This window comes from Ctenopharyngodon idella, chromosome 13 (genome assembly GCF_019924925.1).
Source record: "Ctenopharyngodon idella isolate HZGC_01 chromosome 13, HZGC01, whole genome shotgun sequence".
NCBI lineage: Eukaryota > Metazoa > Chordata > Actinopteri > Cypriniformes > Xenocyprididae > Ctenopharyngodon > Ctenopharyngodon idella.
The window spans coordinates 21,379,332-21,406,414 of NC_067232.1; the positions used below are offsets into that span (position 1 = coordinate 21,379,332).

At 41.6% G+C, this 27,083-nt stretch overlaps 1 protein-coding gene and 1 long non-coding RNA gene across 7 annotated transcripts in view; one reads left to right on the top strand and one right to left on the bottom strand.

The window, feature by feature from the left end:
- The window catches only part of LOC127524958 (uncharacterized), a 302,506-nt gene that overhangs the window by 80,876 nt on the left and 194,547 nt on the right, over positions 1-27,083 (bottom strand). The window lies entirely within an intron of this gene.
- The window catches only part of haao (3-hydroxyanthranilate 3,4-dioxygenase), a 52,586-nt gene continuing 32,867 nt past the window's right edge, over positions 7,365-27,083 (top strand). For 2 of the 6 annotated variants that reach the window (XR_007933210.1, XM_051917048.1), the window contains exons 1-4: positions 7,380-7,650; positions 24,623-24,719; positions 24,819-24,897; positions 26,087-26,170. Coding sequence is in view for 5 of the 6 variants with exons in the window: in XM_051917048.1 (XP_051773008.1) it covers positions 7,626-7,650; positions 24,623-24,719; positions 24,819-24,897; positions 26,087-26,170 (285 nt within the window). In the remaining variant the exon portion in view is untranslated. Of the gene's footprint in view, positions 7,651-24,622; positions 24,720-24,818; positions 24,898-26,086; positions 26,171-27,083 lie in introns of all 6 variants that reach the window. The other 4 variants (XM_051917046.1, XM_051917049.1, XM_051917047.1 and 1 more) reach the window with 4 other exon arrangements.

The following is a 27,083-nucleotide window of genomic DNA, read 5'->3' on the forward strand; positions in this document are numbered from 1 at the left end:
AACCATTCAGGCAAGCTATCCGGCCTCTCTGTTTAAAGCGTTATAAAGTGGCGCCGAACATTTTTTTTCTCTGGCCTTGGATTGACCCGTAGGAAGTGCTGCTCGAGGATATTATCTTTTGTTTTGGATTTACAGACATTTTTGTACACGCTGAAGCTGTGAGAAGCACGCAGATAATTTGTGCACGGACACATGAGATTCATTCAGACACGTGAGAATCATTCTGGCACATGTGATTCATTTCAGATCATGAGAGGATTCATTGGTTCACCAGCGATTCAACAAAACAGTTCAAGAGTTTCAACTGAAAAAGATTTGTTTAGATTTGGACACAGACTGGAGGATACTTACTGAATATCTTGTTTCACGGTTCACCTAGTGACTGATTTATCTAAATCTTACCGGGATTCGAAGAACTAAAATTCCGTATTCACAGCATCATCAGAACTGTTCAGCAGGTTTGCCATGAAAGTCCACATATATACATGCTGTTTTAAGATTCCTTTGTGAGAAAAAAAACAAAAAAAACTTATCTGTTATATGGTTGAAAAGATTTTTCAGACTCATTAAGTGAAACATAAACTGTTTTATTGTTTCTACTGTTGATTTTTGATGGTCTGAGAGATAATTAAGACCATTTTGCTTCCATCATTGTTGTCATAAAGTGAAAGTGGTGACAGTTGTTGACTTTTGTTGAAAACCGCATAATTTACTGTTTTATCACATTTTACTGCATACCAAGCTGATTTAATATTGCCTATATTGAATTCAATGGCCAAATATGTACATGGTTTGACAGATATGACTGACCTGACTTGGCTCAAGAGGAGCCTAGGCCTAGGAGGAGAGCACTAAAGCCGACTGTCTGCCTGGAGACACAGGTTGAGTCGCTAAGGACGGAAGTGGCAGTGCTGCGTAAATGCTTAAAGCAGTCCCTTGATCTGCAGAGAGGTATTATTGATGATTACACTCAAAACATGTATACAACCACTTCAAACCCCTTACCTGCACGTAATAATTGGTTGCAATGTAGCACCTGAAAATGCAGCAGACTTTTCTCAAACTTCTTTACTGCTAAATAGCACAACTCAGTGGTGGTTCTACATTGAATTACACCCTGGGCGAGACCACCTTCGAGTCATTTTTTGATTTGAAACCCCATAACATTTTGACATAACGTCTGAGATGTTGGTTTATGAAATACAATTTGAAAAGTAGTCCGATTTAAATTATAATTACACAGATTTGAAAATTCCATTAGCTAATTACAGGGCCTAACGTTAACCCAACTGATGGAAATAAATAATAACTGAACTTGTAACAGTTTTGTTGCAAAGCACAATATTACGGTTAAATTAGATCTCGTGATTGTTGAGTTAAAACCGAATTATTGTTGTATAAGCATAGCAAGCATCATAGCAAAAAGGCTAACAAACTTAAGAGTTATACTCACCAATTAACATTAGCCCTTCATTCATGACATGGATACTGTAATAATCATACAGAGAGAACATAGTTGCATACCTTTATCTTTTGCTCGTTTCTCCTCTTCTTCTTTTCTTTTTTTCTAAATTGGGCACCTGATGGCTTTGACCTTTCCCATCCCCCGCACACTGTCACTCACGACCAGAAGTCAAGACTAAACCAATTCACCTTGGTGACCACATAATCGTTTTGTGTTACCTATTTTTATTAGCCATTTCACACAATTCAGAAAAGCAAAAATGTGCAGGAACTATAGGCCTGTATTTATAATATTATGAATGAAATTTGCGTTATTTGGAAGAAAATCGAGGTGTGAGTGACTTTAGCCCACTAATTCCATTACAGTATTGCTCTATACAGTGGATCCCCCCCCCCCCCCCCCCCCCCCCCCCCCAAATATCCAAAATATCGGATAGTATGTTTTACTAGATGCTTTACCTTAAAGCAGTTTGACTGAGTACAAAAGCAGCTTCTATATTAATAAATATAATTTTTTTTGGGGGGGGGGGGTATTTTTGGATCAAATAAATGCAGACTTGGTGAGAAAAAAAAAACTAAAAAAAAAACTTCTTTACCTGCTTCTGACCTTATATGCAAAGTAAGACAGACGTCAGTCACAAGCTCAGCAACTGAAACAGCAGCTGCCTTTCATGGTGCATTTACACAGGGCAGTGTTAACGCTTCTCATTTACTTTAAATGGGTGATGTCACGCATTGCTGAACTGAATTGTGGGTCGCTTCACTAGCTTTGCTCATGGCAGAAGTTAAAAATTTCTCAACTTTTCAAGTGCCAATGCAAACATCAGCCAATCAGATCGCCTTATGCAAATACCCTAGCACAGATGCTAGCCAATTGCATTCATGCAACACCGGAAAGTAATGTGATTGGCTGTTGTCACTATGACAGTCGCGTCAGCACCAAGCTTCAGACACGCCATCCATCAAGCATTGACGCCAACTCCCCATGCGAATGCACCGTTACAGTTTCCCCTGAACCAAAACATGAGCTTATGCTGCGCTCACGCCATAACTACCGTAATTAAGAGATGGCAACCTTAAGAGATGACATTATACTAGGAGCGGTCCGTGACTCGAGTTTATGCGTTTCAATGGCAACACTACCAATGCCGAAATGAATCTGCAGCAGTCAGGTGGTACAGGTCAGAGCTCTTTAAGTTGTTTATGTTCATTATTATTGTAATGTTATATGCTTTGAGACATGAGGTAATTTAACGGTGTCTCTCATGATGCTTTTGCTCCTTGCTGTTACATGGGAAAGACGAAGAGGCATGCTTAGGACACAAACAAAAAGCTCAGTTCCTTGCCCTTGTGGAAGATTTTTGGTGCATGTTTGATGGTCACTTGGGCCATACATCAATGTCAGAGCACATGATCAAGACCGGTGGTGCGAAACCTGTAAATTTGCCACCTTACCGTACTTCCCCCAAGAAAAAGCAGATAATTAAAAGCCAGATGCTGGAGGAAGGAATTATTAAACCGCCGTCAAGCCCGTGGGCTGCGCCGGTCCTGATCGTAAATAAAACTTGTGGAGAACCCAGATTCTGTGTGGATTACAGGGGTCTTAATCAGCTCACACTGAAGATTCATATCCTCTACCCCGGGTGGATGAGTCACTAGACTTTCTGTCCCGTAGGAAATTTATTACCTCTCTGGATCTATCTCGAGGGTATTGGCAAGTGTCCGTTGAGGGATAGTCTAGACCAAAAACTGCTTTTATCTCTCACTGTGGCCTATTCAGTTCTCAGTCCTTCCCTTTGGGCTCACCAATGCCCCTGCTACCTTCCAAAAGGTCATGAACACTGTCCTCGCTGGCCTGATTTATAAATGCTGTGCAGTGTACTTGGACGACATTGTAATAGTGTCACTGACCTTTGAACAATACCTTCGGGAGGTTCTGTTGAGAATACAGACAGCAGGTCTCTCTCTAAAGCTGAACAAATGTCAGTTCTGTCTAAGTGAGCTCATATTCCTTGGCTACCGTGTCATGCCAGAGGGTATATCCCCAGACCCAGCAAAAGTAAAGGCGGTGGCCGAGTTCAGAACACCAAAGGACACAAAGGATGTCAGAGGACTCCTTGGCCTTACAGGCTATTGCCGATGCTTCATACCTGGCTGGTAAAGCAGAACCACTTTTGCGTCTCACCAGGAAAGAAACACTGTTCTGCTCAGATGAAAGCTGCCAGGCTGCTATGGATTTCTTGACAAAGTGTCTCACATCAGCGCCAATCTTGTGTTTTCCAAATTTCACATGGCCATTCTATATACACACAGACACTTGCGACCTGGGTCTTGGGGTGTCCTTAATGCAAAAAGACGACATGGGACAAGATGTTGTTGTGGCCTTTGCAAGCAGGACTCTACATAAAGCTGAGAAACCCTACTCAGTGCCTGAAAAGGAAAGTTTAGGAGTGATTTGGGCTCTGGAGTACTTTAGACCCTATGTAGAGGGCCACCATGTGATGGTCTACACAGACCATAATAGCCTGAGATGGCTGATGAACCGCCCAAGCCCTTTAGGACATCTAACGAGATGGTCCTTATGCCTGCAGGACTTTGATTTTAGTATTGTGCATAAGCCAGGTGTTCAAAACAAGGTCCCAGATGCTTTGTCCTGCAACCCAATTCAATGCGAGGCTACCCCAATAGACATTCTGCCAGATTATGCAATCATTGGGGGGATGGATCTCCATAGCCTGTCCTCAATCGTGCTGACAGACAAAGCAAAGTTGAGGCAATTACAGGAAAATTACCTGGTGGTCAGTGATCTTTTACGTGCCCTTAAGAGTGCTTGGAAAAAAGGATGTAGATGAAAAGTACTCCAAAGTGACTTGTGGACTACATCCAATGAGACAGCTCAAATTTTACGTGCCTACCTCCATCAGAGGTACTTTGTTAAAGTACTACCATGACCACCCTACTACCGGCCACCTCGGAATTACCAAAACATTGACCAGGCTAAAGATTAGGTTCCACTGGCCAACAATGGCAGAGGACATGAAGAGACACGTTACCTCATGTTCCATGTGTCTGTTGACAAAGCCATGTCAGAAGAAACCAGCGGGTCCCAATCAAACCACAAAAGCCTTGGGAATACATTGGAGTAGACTTTGTGGGCCCTCTCCCTCGGACACAGAATGGAAATGAGTACATTCTTGCATTTGTCGACTACTTCTCAAAGTGGGTAGAAGTAAATGCAGTCAGAACAGCGACAGCGCAAGTTGCTTCAAGTAAATGTCTGAGCGAAATCTTTGCCAGACACAGTGCACCGACTTACCTGATTTCAGACCACGGCGCGCCATTTGTGAGTAACCTCTTCGAGTATGTGGTGGCCACCCTGGGTACAGAACACAGGTTGACTACGGCATATCACCCACAGACAAACGCTACGGAAATGGTGAACCGTACCTTGAAAACAGCCATTCGTGCATATATGGGGGACAAACACACCTCATAGGACAGATACATACCTCAGATTTGTTTCGCTCTTCGTACTGCACCACATGAGAGTACAGACCTGTCACCGTTAATGATGTTATATGAACGTGAGCTTGAGACTCCACTTGATTTGGTCACACAACCGAATGTTGATGGAATGGATAACCCGGATGTGACATACCCAGAGAACTTCAGCGTCTTCCTTACAAGATACTCATGATCATGCCAGAGTAGCTCTAGAGGAAGGACAAAAATATAGGAAATGATACTATGACCTAAAACGGCGTTCAGTTTCTTATGTTGTGGATGATCTAGTTAGAGTGAAAACACACCCAAAGTCTGATGCAATAGCAAACTTTATTCAGCCAAGCTGGCTCCAGTATACTTTGGTCCATGCAGGGTCTCAAAAGTACTGTCTGAAGTTAACTACAGACTGGAAAAAGTTGATACTGGAGATGTTGGTGTGTTTCACGTTGTAAATTTTCAGCCCTTTCACTCATGGTGAAACAAAGGTGTTGATTGTCACTTGTTTATTGACAAATGTTCAAGGTTTGATGTTTTTGAAAAAAAAAAAAAAAAAAAAATCCACAAAAATGTATTCCATATGTGGGTGTTGCACACAGTTGTTTTGTTTTATTGAACTTAAGGGCAATGTGCGGACTTGTAGGACTGTATTGTTTGTGCATTGTTTTTGTTTTTTCTCACCCTGTAACAGCTTTTCAACTGTGGCATGTATGTATGGTTGTTAAGTGAAACAGTAATGCTCCTTGGTTGTGTACGTCTGGGGTCAGCCTTTATTTGACAGGGGGGAATCTGTAACAAGTAGAATTAGGTAGAATTAGGAACACATTCTCTTACTCCCTCACTGATGAGTGGGCAGTCTGTAGAAGGAGCGCGAGCTGTGAACATCGCATGTATGCATGTAAAGCATGTTTATATTGCTCTTTACCCTGTTTTATTTCTGTTCAGTAACGCAGTTGTTAGTGGAGTGTTTTGCAAACTACCCCATGTGTGCATGGGATCAACGACGCTGATTATAAAGAACCACTGTGGAATATCAGATACGAGTCTTTGCTTACACTTGTCTACAAACATTCAGGCAAGCTATCCGGCCTCTCTGTTTAAAGCGTTGCATCTTACACCAGCAACAAAAATAAACATATGTCCCTATGAACATAACATACTATGTACTAACATTTAAATGAATCATTTGATACAATGCACTTATTGTGTCCATACATGTTTTGCATTATAGCCTACTTATTAAATCCCTGCATGTAATTATTACAGCTGTAATTAATTTCTGTAAATTGGCTAGCACTGTATTTACAATTTACTGTTCTTACAATAGTAAGTTAGTGATGGGAAAACGAGGCTTTCTGAAGCATTTGAGGCTTTCATCAATATGTGCCAAAAAATGGTTCATCACTCGAAGCTTTTCAAGACGGTGCACACTAATGATCTTGTGGTCAAAGGGTGGAAAAGTTGCCTTTGCGTCCCAGACGACCCAGTCATTATTTGATTGTTTCATATAATCAGTTTGTGCTACAAAAACCATAAAATAATAAAAGTATCTAGTCTGCATAAATATTTCTAGTGTCATTGAACTTACACAATATGAATAAATGAGTCTGAGAATAAAATTGATGAAATAAATAAATAAATAAATGGGACAAATTAACTTGTGTACACTAGTGTTGTTCTGTAGCAGTTTTTATGAATCTGCTTCGATCAACACATGGATGCAGCCTTATTCGTCTAAGCTTTTGCCTTAATTAGTCCTAAACCTATGAGTTCATAGGCAACCCAGATAGCATACGTACATCGGAGATGTCTGTGAAAGATCGTAGCATCTGATAAACATCGCATAAATGATCAAAATAAATGAAGATTATTGTGTAATGATCAGTTGAAATGCTTGTGAACTGGGAATTAATACAAATTGAACATGCACAAAACTACACATTAATATTTATTTGTATGGTAACACTTTACAATAAGGTTCATTAGTTAAACATTACTTATTGTATTAACTATCATGAACTAACCATGAGCAATACATGTGTTACTGTATTTACTAATCTTCGTTAACGTTAGTTAATGAAAATACAGTGGTTCATTGTTTGTTCAAGTTAGTTCACAGTGCATTAGTAAATGTTGAAATTAACATTGTGGAATTAACAAAAGATTAATCAATGCTGTATAAGTGCAGTTCATTATTAGTTCATGTTAACTAATGTTAACCTTATTGTAAAGTGTTACCATTTGTATTATGAATTATTCTCATCAGAGAACCGAATTACTATCAAAACCTGCGCAAGGGGTTCGCAACTTCGCGCTATTTTTGAAATAATAAGAAACAGTCACGTGGTTTTGTGCGAAAACGAAGCTTCGGACGTCACAGATCACGTGGTTATGGCAAAACGAATCAAGCTCCTGTACAGCGCTTCACTGTGAGATGTTTCTTTTTTTTCTTTTTCTTTAGATGCAAGCGTTGAAGCATCGGTGTCAAACGTCCCATCATGCAGTAACTTGTAACTATGTCACCTTAGATTAAAATGTTACCTAAGTAAAAGATGACTGACAACGTGATCTCTAACACATTCTCTGCACATGATTTCTGATAAATGAGGAATTCATGCATCAGACAGAACTAAGATCGTATCACTTCCCTTTTGTATGCAATGCTACCACTTAACCTTCAGTTTGGTAAGTTTTTAAATTGTTCATAATTCAAACAGATAATTTTGACACTGTGGGCACAGTATTTGAAAAACACATTTCAATGTTTATAAGGTTTGCTTATTGAATGAAATATGAATTTCAGTGGAAATGATAGAAGTACTGGAAAGAAATTATGAAAACACAATCCTTTTCATGAACAGCTAACAGAAATAGATTTTATGTTGTCAACTCTGAATAGTGCATTAATGTGGTACTGGTATTCACAAATGCTACCACAAGTTATTTTTGTTTTGTTTCATTGATTCAAATACAGTTATCTGGACAATACAACATCTTACAAGAGGTTATGTATGGTTATCGAGGGTGGCAGTTTCATTTTCACCTTTTAATATTGAATATGTTTTCTGGCTCATGCGCCATTGTTTTTTTTTTTTTTTTTTCCCTGTTCACTTCCTTGGACTGGGAATTATGCATTTCCATGGCAACACTATCAATGCCCAATTGAATCTGCAGCGGTCAGTTGGTACCGTGGTCACTAGGGCTGATCCGAATACCATTTTTTTTTGTGTCGAAGGCTCGTGCACCGCATGTATGCGGGTTATTTCTATTTTTCTGTTGCTCATTTAAAGTTATTTTCTTTATTAAGTAATGCTGTAGACGGCATAACATTTGCGATGGACAGTTACACGTGTTTCATGGGGAATAAAGCGCCAGCTGTGAAATGTCAATCGCCTCTGTTAAGTCTGTGTGGTATCAATAACTAAGTGAGCTAACGTTATCCCTATATGCTTCGTAGACAACGCGTTACAGCAGGAATCTCTGTGTGTCTGTCTGCCTGTTTGCATTTTGATTATGCCGAGAACACGTTCAGAATTAATAAACTTTTAATAAACTACAGAACAGCGCCGGAAGCGGCGCGCCTCACGCGGGCAGGGCTTATATGCTACGAGAACGGACACTGCACTAGTGATATAAAACAGAGCAATACTTTTAAAAAGGTAGGCTAACATTTTTTCTGACAAACAAATCGCTCCCAAATCAGAAATTAGCAGCACAGTAATTACTGACACAGTAAAGAATAGGCTATTTAAATAAAAGACGAACGAAAAATAAATAAACGAACGGTAGGCTAATAAAGAACACGCCGTCCCAGTAAAATCTCACGTTTAAGTTTTAACAAGCTCCTATATTTCGCAGTAGATTCATTTAGACTGATAATAACGGGCAAAAAGGCTATTGCATTTTGTTTCTATTCTATTTTCCGCAATGTCACAGCAGCGCAGCTTAACCCAAAATACGAGCTCATGCAGTTGTGCGCTTCAGACAGAATACTCCAGTTGCAGGGAACACATTAGAGGGCTAAGAAGACTATTTTTATTTATTAAGTATAACAAGGGTGGGTTCCTTAAACTGTCCATCATATTAAATCGGCTAGGCTATATAAGATAATTGTAAAAAAGAGTATTGCATTTCGCCATATTTTGTAGTGTAAACGTACTCGGTTACTAACGTAACCTCGGTTCCCTTAGATACTACACGAGTACTGCGTCGTTCGTCTTATTAATTAATATTGATTAATAAGACAATGGGGACAGTACAATCACGCCATGCTACGCAGGGGGACGACCGAGCATCGGGGCAGAGCACTTGAAAAAGGGCTTACGACAGATACTCATAAGACAGGATGGCCCAGACAACGGGGACTGAAACACTCATCCTCCCAAGCCCATAAATTAGGGCACCAGAGGGGCCTAGGGTGCATATAGAGGGCACAGAACATAGTTACGACCAGACGTGGTCAGGGTTGTAATGGAAAGCCATAAGCTGGACACAGCAGGGAGGCTCATGCAGAAAGGACCTGCGTCTGAAGCGCAGGGACATCTAGATTATAAAACCTGATAAATGGGGACGGTGAGGCCAGCCGGCCGCCGCACAGATGTCAGCAATGGAAACGCCACAGGACCACGCCCACGAGGAGGCCATACCTCTCGTGGAATGCGCTCTTACACCCAAAGGGCATTGAAGGCCTAAGGAGGAGTAAGCGAGTGCTTTAGCTAGGGCTGAACGATTTTGGAAAATAATCGGAAAAAAAAATTGGAAAAAAATTGCGATTATTTTTACCAATATTGCGACTGCGATTTAATATGCAATTATTTTTTAAGCTCTTTATCTTCTGTATTATTCAACAAAGACAAGCAATAAATCATTGTAGTGGTGGGAATCTTTAGGCACCTCACGATTCGATTCCGATTCTGGGAGTTGCAGTCCGATTTCAAAATGATTCTTGATCTTTTTTCTTATTGATTAGTCTATTAATAAAACTTTTTTATTATTTAATTACATAATATTATGTAATTATAAGTACATTTTAAAATAATTACACATTTAAATTTTTAATTGAAACAATTGCATGTTAATAATTTTAAATAAATATAAGGCAGGCCTTAGTTTAATTAGGACATCTAGTAGCTTTTATAAACATTACTGCTGTGCATCTTGAGACAAAACAATGGCACTCATATATTTTAAGACATGTCAGTGCAAGTTGCCTTCAGTTAAAACAGCTCAAACATTTATTTTAGTCTGGGACTAGCTTAAGCCTTGTCTGTGAAAATGGGGGAAAAGCTAGTAAATAATAAAGAGGGGAAAAAAGAAAAGGGGGGAAAAAAACATATTACAAGTAGGCCTAATAAACAAATAGTGCTTTCAGTATTTAAGAGTATCTGAACATTTTCCTTTCAAGAGCTGTGATTTTTCTCTTTCTCAGCTTTACTGTTGATTATTATGATGACATCATAGAGAGCGGGAGATCTAATAAGCTGCATTCACACTAATGCACAGATCTCTTTTGAAATATAAGATGTGGTTTGTCCTGTCTGTTTGATCCCTTAAGACATAACTGACTGTGTTTACATTAATTTCGCATCATAAAAGCATTTTGAGATGCTCCCATATTTGGGACCACTTAAACGGAATTGCGCACAGCCGCACACGCGAGCACTCTTCACAAAGCGCACGTCAGCAATTGAAATTGACATAACGCATAACTGAGTCAGCATTCGTAGAATATTTGAAAGGAAAATAACGGCGGTTGAGACGACACACTGCAAGCGTAAGCAAAGCACGCATTTCTCACAGTGCACATTCGTTTCAACCTTTCCAAACTTTATTAAAGATTATTTTGTGGATGGTTCGAGTGGTGTGTGTGTGTGTGTGTGTGAGAGAGAGAGAGCAATTAGAAGCAAGCAGAATAAGTTTCTAAAGCACATGCAGCGCCATCGCACATCTGTGGTTAAAAACTAAGCTCAGAATCGTTAGAGAGAGAATCTTTTCTGCCATCTCTATTGTATAGTATGAACAACACAATATTAGATAGATTAAACATACACTGTGCTTTTCTGTAGGCCAGGCATATGCGTAGCGTGCTAAGTTGATGCTTCCTCTGCAGACTGCTTTACTCTTGCGTGTCACGTGACGTGTAATCGCAGCCTTTGCGGTTAAAAAAATTGCATTTTGTCAAATCACGATATTAACGCAAATGCGATTAATCGTTCAGCCCTAGCTATAGCGTCGACTATCCATCTGGAAAGCCTGGGCTTCGTGACCGGAAGACCTTTTGTGCGGCCACCGAAGCAGACAAAAAGCTGTTCAGCCTGACGAAAAGAGGTGGAACGGTCAATGTAAGTCCTCAGGGTCCTGCCAGGACAGAGTAGGTTCAACTCCTGTTCATCCTGAGAAGGAGGAAGAGCGGAGAGAACGACCATCTGTGCCCTAAAGGGGGTAGACAGGACTTTCGGGACATATCCATGTCTCGGTTTCAGGACGACTTTGGAGTCGTTAGGCCCGAATTCAAGACACGAGGGGCTCACAGAGAGTGCCTGTAAATCTCCCACATGCTTAACCGATGCTAAAGCTAGCAGTAAGGCAGTTTTCAGCAACAGGGGCCGTAAGTCAGCAGTCTGGATTGGTTCAAAGGGAGGACCTTTAAGACCTCTAAGAACCACAGAAAGGTCCCAGGTAGGAACCGTGAGGGGACGAGGGGGATTTAACCTCCTGGATCCCTTCAGGAAGCAAACAACAAGGTCGTTTATCCCTATTGACTGCCCCGCTATAGGAGCGTGAAAGGCTGCTATAGCTGCGACATAGACCTTAAGGGTAGAGGGAGTACGGCCTCCATCCATTACGTCTTGAAGGAAGGACAATATCTGGGATATGTCACAAGTCAATGGGTCCTCGCCCCGGGCTGTACACCAGACGGCAAAGATGGCCCATTTAAGAGAGTAGAGACGTCTTGTAGACGGAGCTCTAGCTTGTGAGATAGTGTTTAAGACAATCTCTGGGAGGCTTGCAGGCTCCCATTGAGAAACCACACATGAAGGTCCCACAGCTTAGGTCTGGGGTGCCATATCGTCCCTCTCGCTTGAGAGAGGAGTTCCCGTCTCAGAGGAATTGGCCATGGCTCCATGGGCGATAGCCGAGATAGCTCAGAGAACCATGGTTGGGTCCTCCACAGAGGAGCCACCAGGAGGACTTTGTGAGCACCTTCCCTGACTTGTCTGATTACTTGGGGAATCAGCGTGATCGGGGGAAAAGCATAAAGGAGGAGCCTGGGCCAGTTGTGGGCCAGCGTGCCCTTGGCTTTCAAGAAATATACTGGGCAGTGATGATTGTCTCCTGAGGCAAAGAGGTCGATCTCTGCCCTCCCGAAGACGCCCAAAATTTTTTGGACTGAGCGGGGGTGGAGTGACCATTCCTCTGAGGGAAGGTTGCTCCGGGACAACATGTCCACCCCAATGTTCAGTACGCCCTGTACATTTGCTGCTCTCAATGAGAGCAGGTTGCACTGGGCCCACTCTAGGATGGTTTTCGCTAGAGTGAAGAGGGGCTTTGAAGAGAGACCACCCTGGCGATTTATGAAGGAGAGGAAGGAAAGCCTGGAGAGCTTGATAATCCGCCATCATTTCCAGGCGGTTGATATGTAGCTCGCTTTCCGGGCCGTTCCAAGCACCAAAGGCCAGACGGTTGTCGCACAGAGCTCCCCAACCCATCTTGGAGGCATCTGTGAAGACGACCTTCCTCTTGTCTATCATCAAAGGGGGCCAGGGTTGTGACACACGCCTGGTTCACATTGAGTGAGCAACGACCATGTTGCCAGGCTCGGGGCGGAACCCGTGGTTTCAGCCAGAGCTGCAGAGGGCGCATGTGAAGCAAGCCCAACTGCAGAGCCAGAGATGCTGAACTCATTAGACCTAGCATCTTCTGAAATGTTCTGAGCGGCAGAGAAGCCCTGGGGCGTAAAGGTCTTTACGAGCTGCTGAATGGCCAGAGAACGCTCTGGAGTGACCGCGGCCCTCATATGGGTCGAGTCTAAAATTATCCCCAGGAACGACACACGTTGGCTGTGAGATAACAAGCTCTTTGTAAAATTGACCCTGAGCCACAAGCACTCTAAGTGGTTGAGGATGATAGATCTGTGGGATATTAGCTCCGCTTCCGACTGGGCCAGAACGAGCCAGTCGTCGAAGGTAGTTCAGTATGCGCACACCCATCTGTCTCAGAGGGGAGAGAGTCGCATCCATGCACTTCGTAAAAGTTAAGGGAGCCAGAGATAGCCCGAACAGAAGGACCGTGTATTGATATGCCACCCCTTCTAAGGCGAATCTCAAGAATTGCCTGTGATGGGGGGCTATCTGGATTTGAAAATAAACGTCTTTCAGATCCAGGGTAAAGAACCAGTCTCCCGGGCGTATTTGCGGGAAGATCTGCTTCAAAGTGATCATTCTGAATGAGCGCTTTATCAGGGCCTTGTTCAGATGTCTGAGATCGAGGATGGATCTGAGACCACCATCCTTTTTGGGGACGAGGAAGTACCTGCTGTAAAAACCTGACTCGCTCAGTGCTGGGGAAACCACCTCTATGGCTCCTTTCGCCAGCATGGTGTTTACCTCAGAACGCAGGACATGCGCATCTTTGCTTTCCACAGAGGTTTGGACCATGCCGTTGAATAATGGGGCCCGTTGAGCGAATTGGAGTACATAACCTCGTTTTACTTTGTTCAGCACCCAAGCTGACACTCCGGGGATGGCCTGCCAGGCCTTGGCCCGTGTGGCGAGGGGCTGAATTGGTCACTGTAAGGGACTGTGGTGCGTGTATGGGGTGGAAGAGGAAATTTGCTCTCTTTTTGAGTATGTTTGTTTTTTATTATATCCACTATAACAGCGGTGCACTGCCAGGGCATTTAAACACGCTCCTTTTAGGCAACAAACACTCTTTCTTGAACACCCGGAACTGAGCGGGGTGATAGGAAAGCTGGGTGAGGCATTTTGGAGGGTGGTCCGGCCACGTCAGGACTTAACCTCCTTCCCGACATCAGGCCGGGGTCCCTGTCGCATCGGAGGGGGGTGGTGCCTAGCAGAGCGCCATCTGTGCTCAGGCCATGGTGCAGGCTTAGTGGCTGGTGGCTTGTCCTTGGGTGGCTGCTGCTGAGCTGGCGCTGACTTAGGGCGGCTCGAAGCAGAGGAGCTGGAGCGTTTCGGCAGAAAGTGTCGCATGGCCTGGGCAGCTTTTGTGCCGCTGTGAAGCGCTCGGCCAGACCATCGACAGCAGGGCCAAAGAGACCAGTGGGGGAGACGGGCGAGTCAAGGAAGACAGCCTTGTCCACGTCCTTGATCTCGGTCAGGTTGAGCCATAAGTGGCGCTCCAACACCACCAGGCTGGCCATTGAACGCCCAATTGCCTGAGCCGTGATCTTTGTGGCATGTAGTGCCACTTCCGTGGCGCTACACAGCTCCTTGAAGGTGGCTGAGTCATGCCCAGCCTCATCCAGGTCTCGGAGGAGCTTTGCTTGGTACACTTGGAGTACCGCCATGGAGTGCAATGCTGAAGCTGCCTGACCGGCCGAGGTGTACGCCCCGTCCAGCGAGGGCCGAGGTGGTACGGCAGGGCTTGGATGGGTGGGCGGCCTTCGACTTCCATCCAATGGCAGCGGGCGGGCACAAGTGTGCGGCCACAGCCTCGTCCAAAGGAGGCAGCTTCTCATATCCTTTCTGCCCAGCACCGTCAATGGAGGTGAGAGCGTGAGAGGCAGAAGGATGCAAGCGGGCAGAGAAGGGGGCGCGCCATGACTTTGTGAGCTCATTATGGACCTCCAGAAAGAAGGGTGCTGACCGCTGAGGAGGTGCTTGGCGGCGTTCAAGCAGGAACCACTCCTCTAAGCGGCTGCGTGTGGGTTCCTCAGGCGCAGACCACTCCAATTCGAGCTGTTCAACTGCCTTTGACAGCACGCGAGTGAGCTCTGAATTGATGGATGCCCTGGCGTCAATCGGCTCCAAAGACGGCAAGGGGGTGGGGTCATGAAGCAAGCCCGACCACTCCTCGGCATCCAAAGCCGCCAAGGACATGCTGTCACCCAGCGGCTCTTCATCAGATCCCCCGAATAAGACCAGGTCGCTCGCGATGGCAGAGGGGCATGGTCTGGGCGGGAGAAATGGACGGGGGAAGCCTCTCTGTGTGGAGAGAGTGAAGCAAATGGGACCTGAGCCGACATGAGCTCACTCTCATCCGAGCGCTGAGATCCTCTGCCCCGCTGTTTTTTCCTCACAGGCTCCTGGGAGGAAGAAAACGAGAGGGCGCGAGGGGCGGAGTCACGTTCTGAAAAGAACGCTATCCGCGAGCACAAAGAGGCCAGACTCATACTCTCGCAATGAGAGCAGGTCGTTTCCGTGAGCGTGCCTTCTGCGTGGGATTTCCCCAGACATAATACCCACTCACTGTGCGGCTCGGGGGCGAAGCGCTGACCAGGCTGCAAGGAAGCGGTGTGGGAACAGAGCTGCTTGAGAGTGGTGAGCTGATCTGGCTGCTGCGAAGCAGTGGGCGATCAGCGCTGCACGAGAGTGGCGATCTGAGTGGCGAGCTGAAAGCCGGGCGAGAGAGCTGCAGGCTGCTCGTAGGCGGCGGCTGCTAGAGAGCGGCAAGCAGAATAGAGGGCGGTGAGCAGGGAGGCGAGCTGACCAAACTGCTGCAGAGCAGTGAGTTGATCAGCGGCGAATTCCAGCTGCTTGCAGGTGAAGACGGCTTCAAGTCTCATAGATCAAGCGAAGAGATGATATCTGCATCGCTGAAGGAGAATGAATTTTAACGCATTAACAGATTAAAAAAAGTGACGTTAAAGCAGGCTCTTTTTGACCCTATGAATCACCCGTTCAAGTTCAAGGCAGGGTTGCCAGGTCTGCTTTTTTCTTCCTCTTCAATAGTTATAGCTCGAAAAACATGAATGAACATCAAAGGTATGTTGAAATATATTGTACAACTTACCAGAATGTATCATGTCTCATGTAATCACTTTATTTGTGTTTCAACTGAGGAAAGACGTCAATAAAACAGCTTGTGAAAAACATGTCACATCATGTCACTTTTAAGTCAAGTCAAGTCACCTTTATTTATATAGCGCTTTTTACAATGTAGATTGTGTCAAAGCAGCTTTACATTGATAACTGGTACATTGTTTGGCTGCACAGCAGCTCTTAAAGAATAGTGTCAATGCAGGCAGATCAAAGCACTGTTGAATATCAAATGTCAAGTCAAGTGTCCCCAACTAAGCAAGCCAGAGGCGACAGCGGCAAGGAACCCAAACTCCATCAGGTGACATCAGGTGGCAGACAAGTGGCAAATTGGTGTTAAAATGGAGAAAAAAACCTTGGGAGAAACCAGGCTTAGTCGGGGTGCCAGTTCTCCTCTGGCCAACAGTGCTTTGTTACAATTCAGGTTGCTATCATAAGTCCAATAGGATCGCAACATTAAAAGTATTTATTTCAGTTCCATCCAATTGAGGATCGTATTCATCACGCCGGTATGGACGGTTGTTGAGGAACTGTGTCGTGGCTGTCGTGTCGATGAGGCCTTCACAGGGGATGATCTAGTTGACTCAATCTCTGCTGATACTTCAGGGCTGCGTTGTGGTCGTGTCAAGGTGCAGGTCCTTGGTCTCACCTGGATACGGCCCGGATCCGGTTGACTACGGTGAACCTCGGGATAAACAGAAAGACTAATATTAGCGTAGATGCCATTCTTCTTCTGATGTAACGAGTACATCAGGTGTTATAGGAAGTGTTCCCGGTTCCGGCTGACCTAATTTATGCAGCCTAATAATCCTTTAACGGATTTGGAAATTGGTAATGTGTTATGTATATGCCAGGTTAAAGAGATGCGTTTTTAGTCTAGATTTAAACTGACAGAGTGTGTCTGCTTCCCGAACAATGCTAGGAAGATTGTTCCAGAGTTTAGGTGCCAAATAGGAGAAGGATCTACCACCTGCAGTTGATTTTGATATTCTAGGTATTATCAGCTGGCCTGAATTCTGAGATCGCAATAGACGTGAAGGACTATAATGAATTAGGAGCTCGCTCAGGTACTGGGGAGCTAAACCATTTAGTGCTTTGTAAGTAATTAGCAAGATTTTAAAATCTATACGATGTTTAACAGGAAGCCAATGTAGTGTTGACAGAACTGGGCTAATATGGTCATACTTCCTGGTTCTAGTAAGAACTCTAGCTGCTGCATTTTGTACGAGCTGTAGTTTATTTATCAGGCGAGCAGAACAACCACCCAGTAGAGCGTTACAGTAATCTAGCCTTGAGGTCATAAACGCATGAACTAACTGTTCTGCATTTTTCATTGAGAGCATATGTCGTAGTTTAGATATATTTTTAAGATGGAAGAATGCGGTTTTACAGATGCTAGTAACATGGCCTTCAAATGAAAGATTGGTATCAAAGAGCACACCCAGGTTCCTAAGTGACGACGAAGACTTAACAGAGCAGCCATCAAGTGTTAGACAATATTCTAGGTTATTACGTGAAGAAGTTTTTGGTCCAAAAATTAGAATCTCTGTTTTTTCTGAATTTAGTAGTAGGAAATTACTGGTCATCCAATTTTTTATATCAGCTATGCATTCCGTTAATTTTGTGAATTGGTAAGTTTCGTCAGGGCGCGAAGAAATATAGAGCTGAGTATCATCAGCGTAACAGTGAAAACTAACGCCATGCTTCCTAATGATATCTCCCAAGGGTAGCATGTATAGAGTGAACAGTAACGGTCCTAGTACTGAGCCTTGTGGTACTCCATATTGAACTTGTGATCGATATGACATGTCTTCGTTTACTACTACAAACTGATAACGGTCAGATAAGTATGATTTGAACCATGACAATGCAATTCCACTAATGCCAACATAATTTTCGAGTCTATTTAAAAGAATATTGTGATCAATAGTGTCAAATGCTGCACTAAGATCCAGTAACACTAATAGAGAGATACAACCACGATCTGATGATAAGAGCAAATCATTAGTAACTCTAATGAGAGCAGTCTCAGTACTATGGTACGGTCTAAATCCTGACTGGAAATCCTCACAGATACCATTTCTTTCTAAAAAGGAACATAGCTGTGATGATACTGCCTTTTCTAGTATTTTTGACAGAAAAGTGAGATTTGAGATCGGCCTGTAATTGACTAATTCTCTAGGATCAAGTTGTGGTTTTTTAATAAGAGGTTTAATAATAGCCAGCTTAAAAGTTTTTGGTACGTATCCTAATGATAAAGATGAATTGACGATATTGAGAAGAGGGTCTATGACCTCTGGAAGCATTTCTTTCAATAGCTTAGTCGGTATAGGGTCTAACATACATGTTGTTGATTTTGATGATTTAACAAGTTTAGACAATTCTTCCTCTCCTAAAGCAGTAAATGAATTGAATTTTTCCTCAGGGACACTACAATGCACAATCTGACACGATACTGTAGTAGACGGTTGCATGGTTATTATTTTTTCTCTAATATTATCAATCTTGCAAGTAAACGCAAAGGAGCAACTGAGTCTAATGTGCTGGAAAAGACAGAGGCAATAGTTTCTGTTGCAACATCGAGGTCTTCTAAGCTGTCTGGTATGCTAAGGCGATGAAAATGATCAGGAAGATTATTTATAAAGCAATCTTTAGTGGTAGAAGTGATGGTTCTACCATATTTATGGCATGGAGGCAGTTTAGCCGCCTTGACTAAATGTAGTATACACGAGACTAGATAATGATCTGAGATGTCGTCACTCTGCTGCAGAATTTCAACAGCATCAATATCGATTCCATGTGACAATATTAGATCTAAAGTATGATTACGACAATGAGTGGGTCCTGACACATGTTGTCTAACACCAATAGAGTTTAGAATATCTGCAAATGCCAATCCTAATGCGTCTTTTTTATTATCTACATGAATATTAAAATCACCAACAACAAGGACTTTATCTGCAGCTAGTACTAACTCTGATAGGAAGTCAGCAGATTCTTTGATAAAGTCTGTATTGTGTCCTGGTGGCCTGTATACAGTAGCCAGCACAAATGTCAACTTACATAATGTTACGTAAAGTACCATAGTTTCGAAGGAATTATATTTGAAAGACTTCTGACTAATACTGTAAATATTACTATAGATTACAGCAACACCTCCCCCTTTGCCTTTCTGACGGGCATTGTGTCGATAATCATAACCTTGAGGACTAGACTCATTTAAAGTAATGTAATCGTCCGGTTTTAGCCAAGTTTCTGTCAAACACAGCACATCTAGATTATTATCTTTGATGATATCATTAACAATAAGTGATTTTGAAGAAAGGGATCTAATATTTAACAACCCGAGTTTTATCATTTGTTTAGCATTATTATCTCTATTTTTTATTTGTTGAACATCAATTAAATTTTTACCATTAAATGGGTTTGGAAGTTTTTTGTTTTTACTAATTCGGGGTACAGACACAGTCTCTATTTGAAAATATCTAGGTGTAAGAGTTTCTATGTGTTGAGAGTTATCTGAATTTTCTGACTTCTGTAACGTGAGGCAGCTAGCAGACGGTCGGTTTAGCCAGTCTGTCTGCTTTCTGACCTGGGCCCCAGTTTGTCATGTTTCAGTTCTAAGACTATGTGCCATATTACTAGAGAGAAGAGCAGCACCATCCCGGGAGGGATGAATACCATCTCTTTTTAACAGGTTAGGTCTGCCCCAAAAACTTTTCCAATTATCTATGAAACCTATATTATTTTGCGGACACCACTTAGACAGCCAGCCATTGAGTGATGATAATCTGCTAACTATCTCATCACTCCGACGAACAGGTAGGGGGCCAGAGCAAATTACTTCTCCTGACATTGTACTTGCGAGTTCACACACCTCTTTAATGTTAATTTTAGTGATCTCCGACTGGCGAAGTCGAACATCATTAGTGCCGACGTGAATAATAATCTTAGAGTATTTACGATTAGCATTAGCCAGCACTTTTAAATTTGCTTTGATGTCAGGTGCTCTGGCTCCCGGCAAACATGTGACTATGGTGGCTGGTGTCTCTATTTTCACGTTCCGTGTAATAGAATCGCCAATAACTAGGGCACTTTCAACAGGATTCTCAGTGGGTGTATCACTGAGTGGGGAGAACCTGTTTGATGTTCTTATTGGAACGGAAGAGTGGTGTTTTCCGCGGCTAGGCCGCCTCACCGTTACCCAAGTGCCCTGCTGCGCGGGCTCTACAGCCGGAACCGAACAATGTACAGAGTTCACTAAGCTAGTCACATCCAAAACAGTATCTGAAGCCCTTGCATTCTTACTATCCTCGATTAAAGTTTGGATGCGTGTCTCTAATTCTGAGATTCTCTCTGTCAGCCTGACTATTTCCCTACATTTATGACATGTAAATCCCTCGTCGCTGACAGAGAGAGCTATGGTAAACATGTGGCAAATGGAACAGGTAGCAATGCTGGGAGAGGATGACATGACTCACCGTGTTTGTAGACTGATCCGACTTACCACAGCTGTTTGAAGAACGCGTTGAAAAAGGAGCGCGCGAGCGACTGTTAACAAGTTAACAAGCTAGCGCTGCAAATGCAAATGCGTTGTAACAGCGATTTAGATTCAAATATTACAAGCTAGCGGCGTCAGATTAGTGTGGTAGGCAATATTACATATAAGGTAATAAAAAAATAAGCAACAATGAATAAAAGTAAGAGATTCAAAACAAAGCTATACGGAGTTACAGACGCAAACCAATCTGAGCAGCGAGGCAGACAGGAGCAATCGAGTTAGGACAGACAGGAGCAATCGAGCAATTTTAGCTCAGGAATGTTTTCCAATGTTCACAGTTCCTTAGCTATCTACATATAAAAAATAAAAAAAAACACTAGAGAGGAGCTTATTTACTGTTAATTATATGTTTGTGCAAATTTGCCATGAAGACGTGCTTATGAAAACTACCTTATGTGATACTAAGTTTTATATGTCAGTTTTTTATTTGAGTGTAATTAATACAGGTGCGTCTCAATAAATTAAAATATCATGAAAAAGTTATTTTTTTTTCTGTAATTTAATTCAAAAAGTAAAACTTAAATATATTCTAGATTTATTAGACATAAAGTAAAATATTTCCAGACTTTTTTGTTTTCATTTTGATGATTACAGCTTGCTGCTCATCAAAATCAAAAAATCAGTATCTCATATTATTAGAATATTTAATTTCAAGTTCTATTAAATTACCATTCTCAGGGTATAAATGACCGCAGACTTGAGAAGATTGTCAGACGAAGCCGATTTAAGAACTTAGGAGATCTTCAAAAGGAGTGGACTGAAGCTGGAGTCAGTGCATCAACAGCCACCGCACACAGACGTCTTCAGAGAAATTTAGTATCGGTGCATCTCTAGTGTAAACATATTCTAGCGTGAATGAGAACTGATGTGCAACACCCCCCCCCCCCCCCCCCCCCCCCCCCCCCAAAAAAACAAAAAAAAAACGAATATTCGAATCCCAGAATTGAAAATCAAATACCAACCTACCAAACGCATATTCGAATATTCTGGTCCAGCCCTAGTGGTCACGTGGTACAAGTAGGAGCTCTCAGAAAATTCCCAGCTTAAGTTGTAATTACAAACTCCCCGAGGACATGACAGGAATTTTTACAAGTTGAAATCTCATGTACGGTAATTAAGACATGGCGTGAACACACCTAAATTTTGCAAGACAGTGGGTCCCCAGGAGCAGGGTTGTAGAATTCTGTCCTCCTAGACTGCTTTCCTGTTACTCCAGCAATCTCCTAAACTACTTGCCTGTACTCCAGCGATCCCCTAGTAAAGCCTTGTATCGGTTACTCCATTGATCTCTTGTGTTACCTACCTGTACTCCAGCGTTCCCTTATGGTACTTACATGATAGCCATCATTGTTAACCTATTCATCAGCCCAGCCTCATCTGTATTCTCACCTGTTTTGTGTGTGTGTGTGTGTGTGCTCACTCCTCAGTATTTAATCAAGGACTTTAACTCACATTTTTACATCACCATCTTCATCATTGTTTTCGTTGCTGTTTTGTCACTCACCTGTTTTTCCAAGTCCTTCTCCAATAAAGCCTGTTTTAGGTTAAACACTTTCATCTAGTCTGGATTTCCATTACTTACATTATACTGCAGATTCAAATAATTCCCAGTCTGAGAAAGTGAACAGCTCCAAGTAGAACTTAACGTGTTGTCATCTCGAAATTACAGTAGTTACGCATATATATAGCATATATAGTTACGCATATACACAGTACTTAAATATATATACAGTTGTGCTGAAAAGTTAACATACCCCTTGCTGAATCTGTGAAAATGTGAATAATTTTATCAAAGTAAGATGGATCATACAAAATGCATGCTATTTTTATTTAGTACTGTCCTGATTAAGGTATTTTACGAAAAAAAAGAGAAAAGATTACTACATATAGGCCACACAACACAAAAAATAGACAAATTTATAAAAAAGACCCTGTTCAAAAGTGTGGCATTACCTGGATGTTCTATGACTGTTTTTTTTTTTTTTTTTTGTGATGGTTGTTCTTGAGTTCCTTGCTTGTCCTGAGCAGTTTAACTGTCCAGTGTTCTTCAGAAAAATCCTTCAGGTCCTGCAAATTATTCAGTTTTCCAGCATCATTTGCATATTTGAACCCTTTCCAGCAGTGACTGTATGATTTTGAGATCCATCTTTTCACACTGAGGACAATTGAGGGACATACACTGAAGACACTTGAGTGAGGATCCGAACATAGCATTTATTGAACAATCCAGAATTGTAGTCAAAACACAAGTAACCAATCCAAACAAGCAACCAGACAGGCAAATAGGGTAATCTAAAGCCTTGTTCGGACTGTCAGTCCAAATCCGGACTTTTTATGCAAATCCGATTGGAATATGGCGTGGGATGTTTTCTTTACATTAGCACTGTTTTGGACAGATTGTTTGAATGCGTTCGCATACTGGATAATTGGACTGAAAACTTTCCTGGAGTTTAGCGGCTTAAAATGATCGCTAACAGAGAAGCAAAACTGGGTTAAGTGGTTAGAATAGAAATTTCCGCCTACCAGGGTTTCAGGTGCTAGCGCCATTGTAGATGCTCAGTGTGTTAAACACCCTACTCCCAAGATCATTTAACCGTGTGATGTAAGTTACGTTAATGACACAATTTATTAACTTATTGCATTATTTGCGTTAAACTATTTTAACATGTTAAGGATTTTGAATGCATCCACGCATGCTCAGGTCGAGGCCTTTATCTTTGCCAGCACATATGTACATATGTGAACATGAACATGATTAACATGCCTCCTGAACACTAAATGTTTCTCTTATTTTCAATCTCCCCCATTCATTTTCAGTATATAGTCATTTTTGACCAATATAAGCTCAGATTAAGCTCAGAATAGCCGTGCTTCCACTGTCGGGCCAAAAGCGAAGGTGCTAGTGCTGCTAGTGTGGAATACCTTGGTCCAAAGAGGGCCAACTGGGGCTTGAGGAGTGGTCATGAACAAAGGCCAAGAGTCAAGAGACGGTCAACACCCCTGCTCATTTCCCATGTTATTTTATCAGGCTACCAGCTAACTTCAACATTTAAGACATTTTAAACAATTTTCAGCTCAAAACTAACTTTCAGACACCAGCGAGTGTTTGAAATAACATCTGATTGCGATCCAATGGGGATTCTTATGAGGCAGAAATAAAGCTATATGCGATGCTAAAGGCTACTTAAATGCTAACCATTGAAAGGATAAGTATAGTGAGATGGGAGAGATCACTCAAACCTTCTCAAATCGCATAATTTTGTGAAAAATTAATAGAAATGCTCACTCTTTCTAAAAAAAAAAAAAAAAAAGTGATGTAAACGTATGATATTTTTCTATGTATCAATATTTTTCTAAATGTGTAAACCTTTGGACTTTTGGAATAAATGGAGGCAGGTGCAACTGAATAGGTATGTGTTCTCTTTTTATGTGAAATGATAACAGTTTGATTCAGCATGACTGATGTGTACTCCTGACACAAATTAATAAATTGCTGTCACTGTAACATTTTTTTTTATTATAAAACATTGGTCAAATATCGATGCTGGAATCTTAGTAAAGACCAAACTTTCGGTTCTGTCATGCTCATATTGCGATCTAGCTAGTTTTCTGTCAGCTGGTGGGTTTTTGTGACGTCATTCTATGGAGGTGTGTTAACGGCGGGATTTAGGGTAGCGCTGCAGGGCTACTGGCCCAACAGTGGAAACGCAACTTGATTTTGGCCTTGGTGCTGTAGGTCCAAGGCTATTGGCCCTGTCCGGCATGTTGTTAGCCCTGGCTCGCACTGGCCTGACATTCAAAAAAAATAAAAAAATAAAATTGGTGTGCATAATTTATATCACACAAAAACCTGTATAACAATGGTCTCTATATTGAAATCCAGGTTTATGCTGCAGTGTCAGCACTGAAAGGTTACTGCTTGCATAAACATGGATTTCAACCTCACGGTCACATACTGCATGTATGAGCACCACCCCCATTATTCATTAACTCAAAGGTTTGTCATAAATTCTTTGATGTAGTGAACCCACAGCTCAAAAAGTTGTTGCCTACCCAGACAGATTATTTTAAGCATTTTGCTGTATTCCCAAATTAGAGAGAAAAATGACCAACCATTCTCTTCATGTGAACATTGACAAGTGGATTGCTGAGAATGAAAGTTCATTTGTACCACCTGTTTGCAACAAATTAATGTAAGTAAGCTGAAATTATCTTTCATCAATAAACAAAAAAATATGTTTTATAAATTCAAATTTACAAACAATAACACCTGTCTTTACATGGTTCTTTAGGTTCTTTTATCAATTGAATATTATGTATGTTGGTGGTCCAAATGTGAGAAAGGATTATCACATTGAGGAAGGGGAAGAGGTGAGGCTATTCATGTACTACCAAATAAGATTAAATAACAATAAATTGCAAATTTTCATGACATGACAAGACTAGTTGGCTTGCTTTTCTCTTGATTAACTGCACTGTATTTTGGGAATCAGACTGCACCGAGATTGCTTACAGGTGATAAAAACAGAATTAGCCATGAGCTTTACAATAGGTTAGATAACGCCACTATAAATGAAAAAATACATAACAACCAGCTGAATATTAACATTTATACACAGAAAGTGCAATATCACATCATTATGTATGTTGGTGCTGTAAGTGATTATAGTAATTTTGCTAGCTTTAACTATTTTTCTAACTTGACCCACTCATCATCTCCCCAAAGCCCTGCCATTCAAAGACATGGCAGCCAACCTTATGTCAGTATTTTCAAACACACAAAATGATTTATAAACAGAGAGTGTTTGATTGGTCTGATTGGCTAGTTTTAAGGGTAGCAAAAAGATCACCTGATCATTTTATATTATTATTATTATTGGAAACAAATCTCAAGACAGTGCTGTCTTAACTATTTCCATATAAAAATGTCCCTTTCATCTCTGCTCTGGTCTGTACTTCTCTGGAGCAATTTTGAAACTTTAAATTGCAGCATTTCTTATGTTACTTGTTATAAATAGCTTATAGATTCCTCATTTGTAAGTCACTTTGGATAAAATCATCCCTTAAGTGAATAAATTTACATGTGTAAATGACACCTAATTCCTTGGTACCTGTTAGAAAGTAGAGACATTTTTGCATGCCATTAAATAAATTACAGCACCTTTACAGTGGCCAATTCTCAAATCAAATGATAGCAGGAATTTAATAGAACTGTCACTTGCTGAGAACTTTTTTAAATTAACTATAGTTTAGTAAGCCAGTCAGAACTGTTCTTTAGTTAATGTTTTAATTTTGATTACTAGAGGTCAGCACAATCCATCCAGCTAAGCCATGGTTACATGATAAGAGTTTACTTTACCCCCACCCCCCACCCCCCACCAACCACCAACCAAAGAGTTTCTGAAAAAGTAGTTTCACTACATTTGTAATAGAGGTCACAATTATAAAGCTGATGATTTTTAAACAAAGGCATACAAGCTAAAATATTTGTTATTCACAGTTCACAGAACACTAATATTCCTCTCACTTTCTTCCTGTTTCACTTGTCTTTGTGTCTCAGCTCTTTTACCAGGTGAGGGGTGACATGGTTTTGAAAGTGATAGAGAATGGCAAGCATAAAGAAGTACATATTCGAGAAGGAGAGGTGAGAATCATCCACATTTGCCTCTGCTATTATTATTGTTTGATAGCCATTTTAGTTTATAAAGACATTTTATTTCCTTGTTAAGTCATGACGTAAGGAATGCTAATTTCGGGGTCCAAGACTCTACTCGTTTCACTTGAGAATACTATCTCAACAGCCATTCATAAGCACTATTTATTCATATTACACATTTAAGTTAAGCATTTAAAAACTTGTGGTGTACACTACAGTCTCCGTGTTCACGGACACAAATATTTTAACGATTTATAAAAGATGAATCACTGTCTGGCCATCTGGGATTTTAGTATGGAGATAAAGGTTAGGATTATAATTTTTCTGTAGTATTACATCACATTGTAAGTGTATTTTAGCACTGTTTGTTGTTTTCTTGGGGCATCTGGTAGAGTGTTTGGACCCGGAAGCGGTGGTGCATGACGTAAGACTTAACAAGCCGATATGCTCAAAAGCCTGCTTATGTTGTGGAGAAAAGTCATAAGACTTTATTGAACAAATCAACAAAGCTGAGATGCCTGCAGGACATCTGAATATGTCTCTGGCCAGTGCTCAGTTCTTATACATTTTTCTTATCTATTATTTCACAATAACCAAGTGACTTAATTCTCTGGTAAGAATTACCCCTCCTGTTTCAAACAATTAAGTCTTTCTTCTCTCACCTTTCTCTCTAATTGTGGAAACCTGCCAATTGATGGTCAGCCCTTTATCAGAGGCAACATATAACATTCTCCAAGGACAATCAATGTGACACCTTTTAATAATGGTCTTATTCTTTCACAGCCACCTGTTGTTTAATGGAAAAACCCCTGACTTAAGCGAAATCTGCTCAGTGGCCACACTACCTTCTCATATACACTTGACCCTCACAGTTACGTAGGCCATGAGGCCTCAAAACACA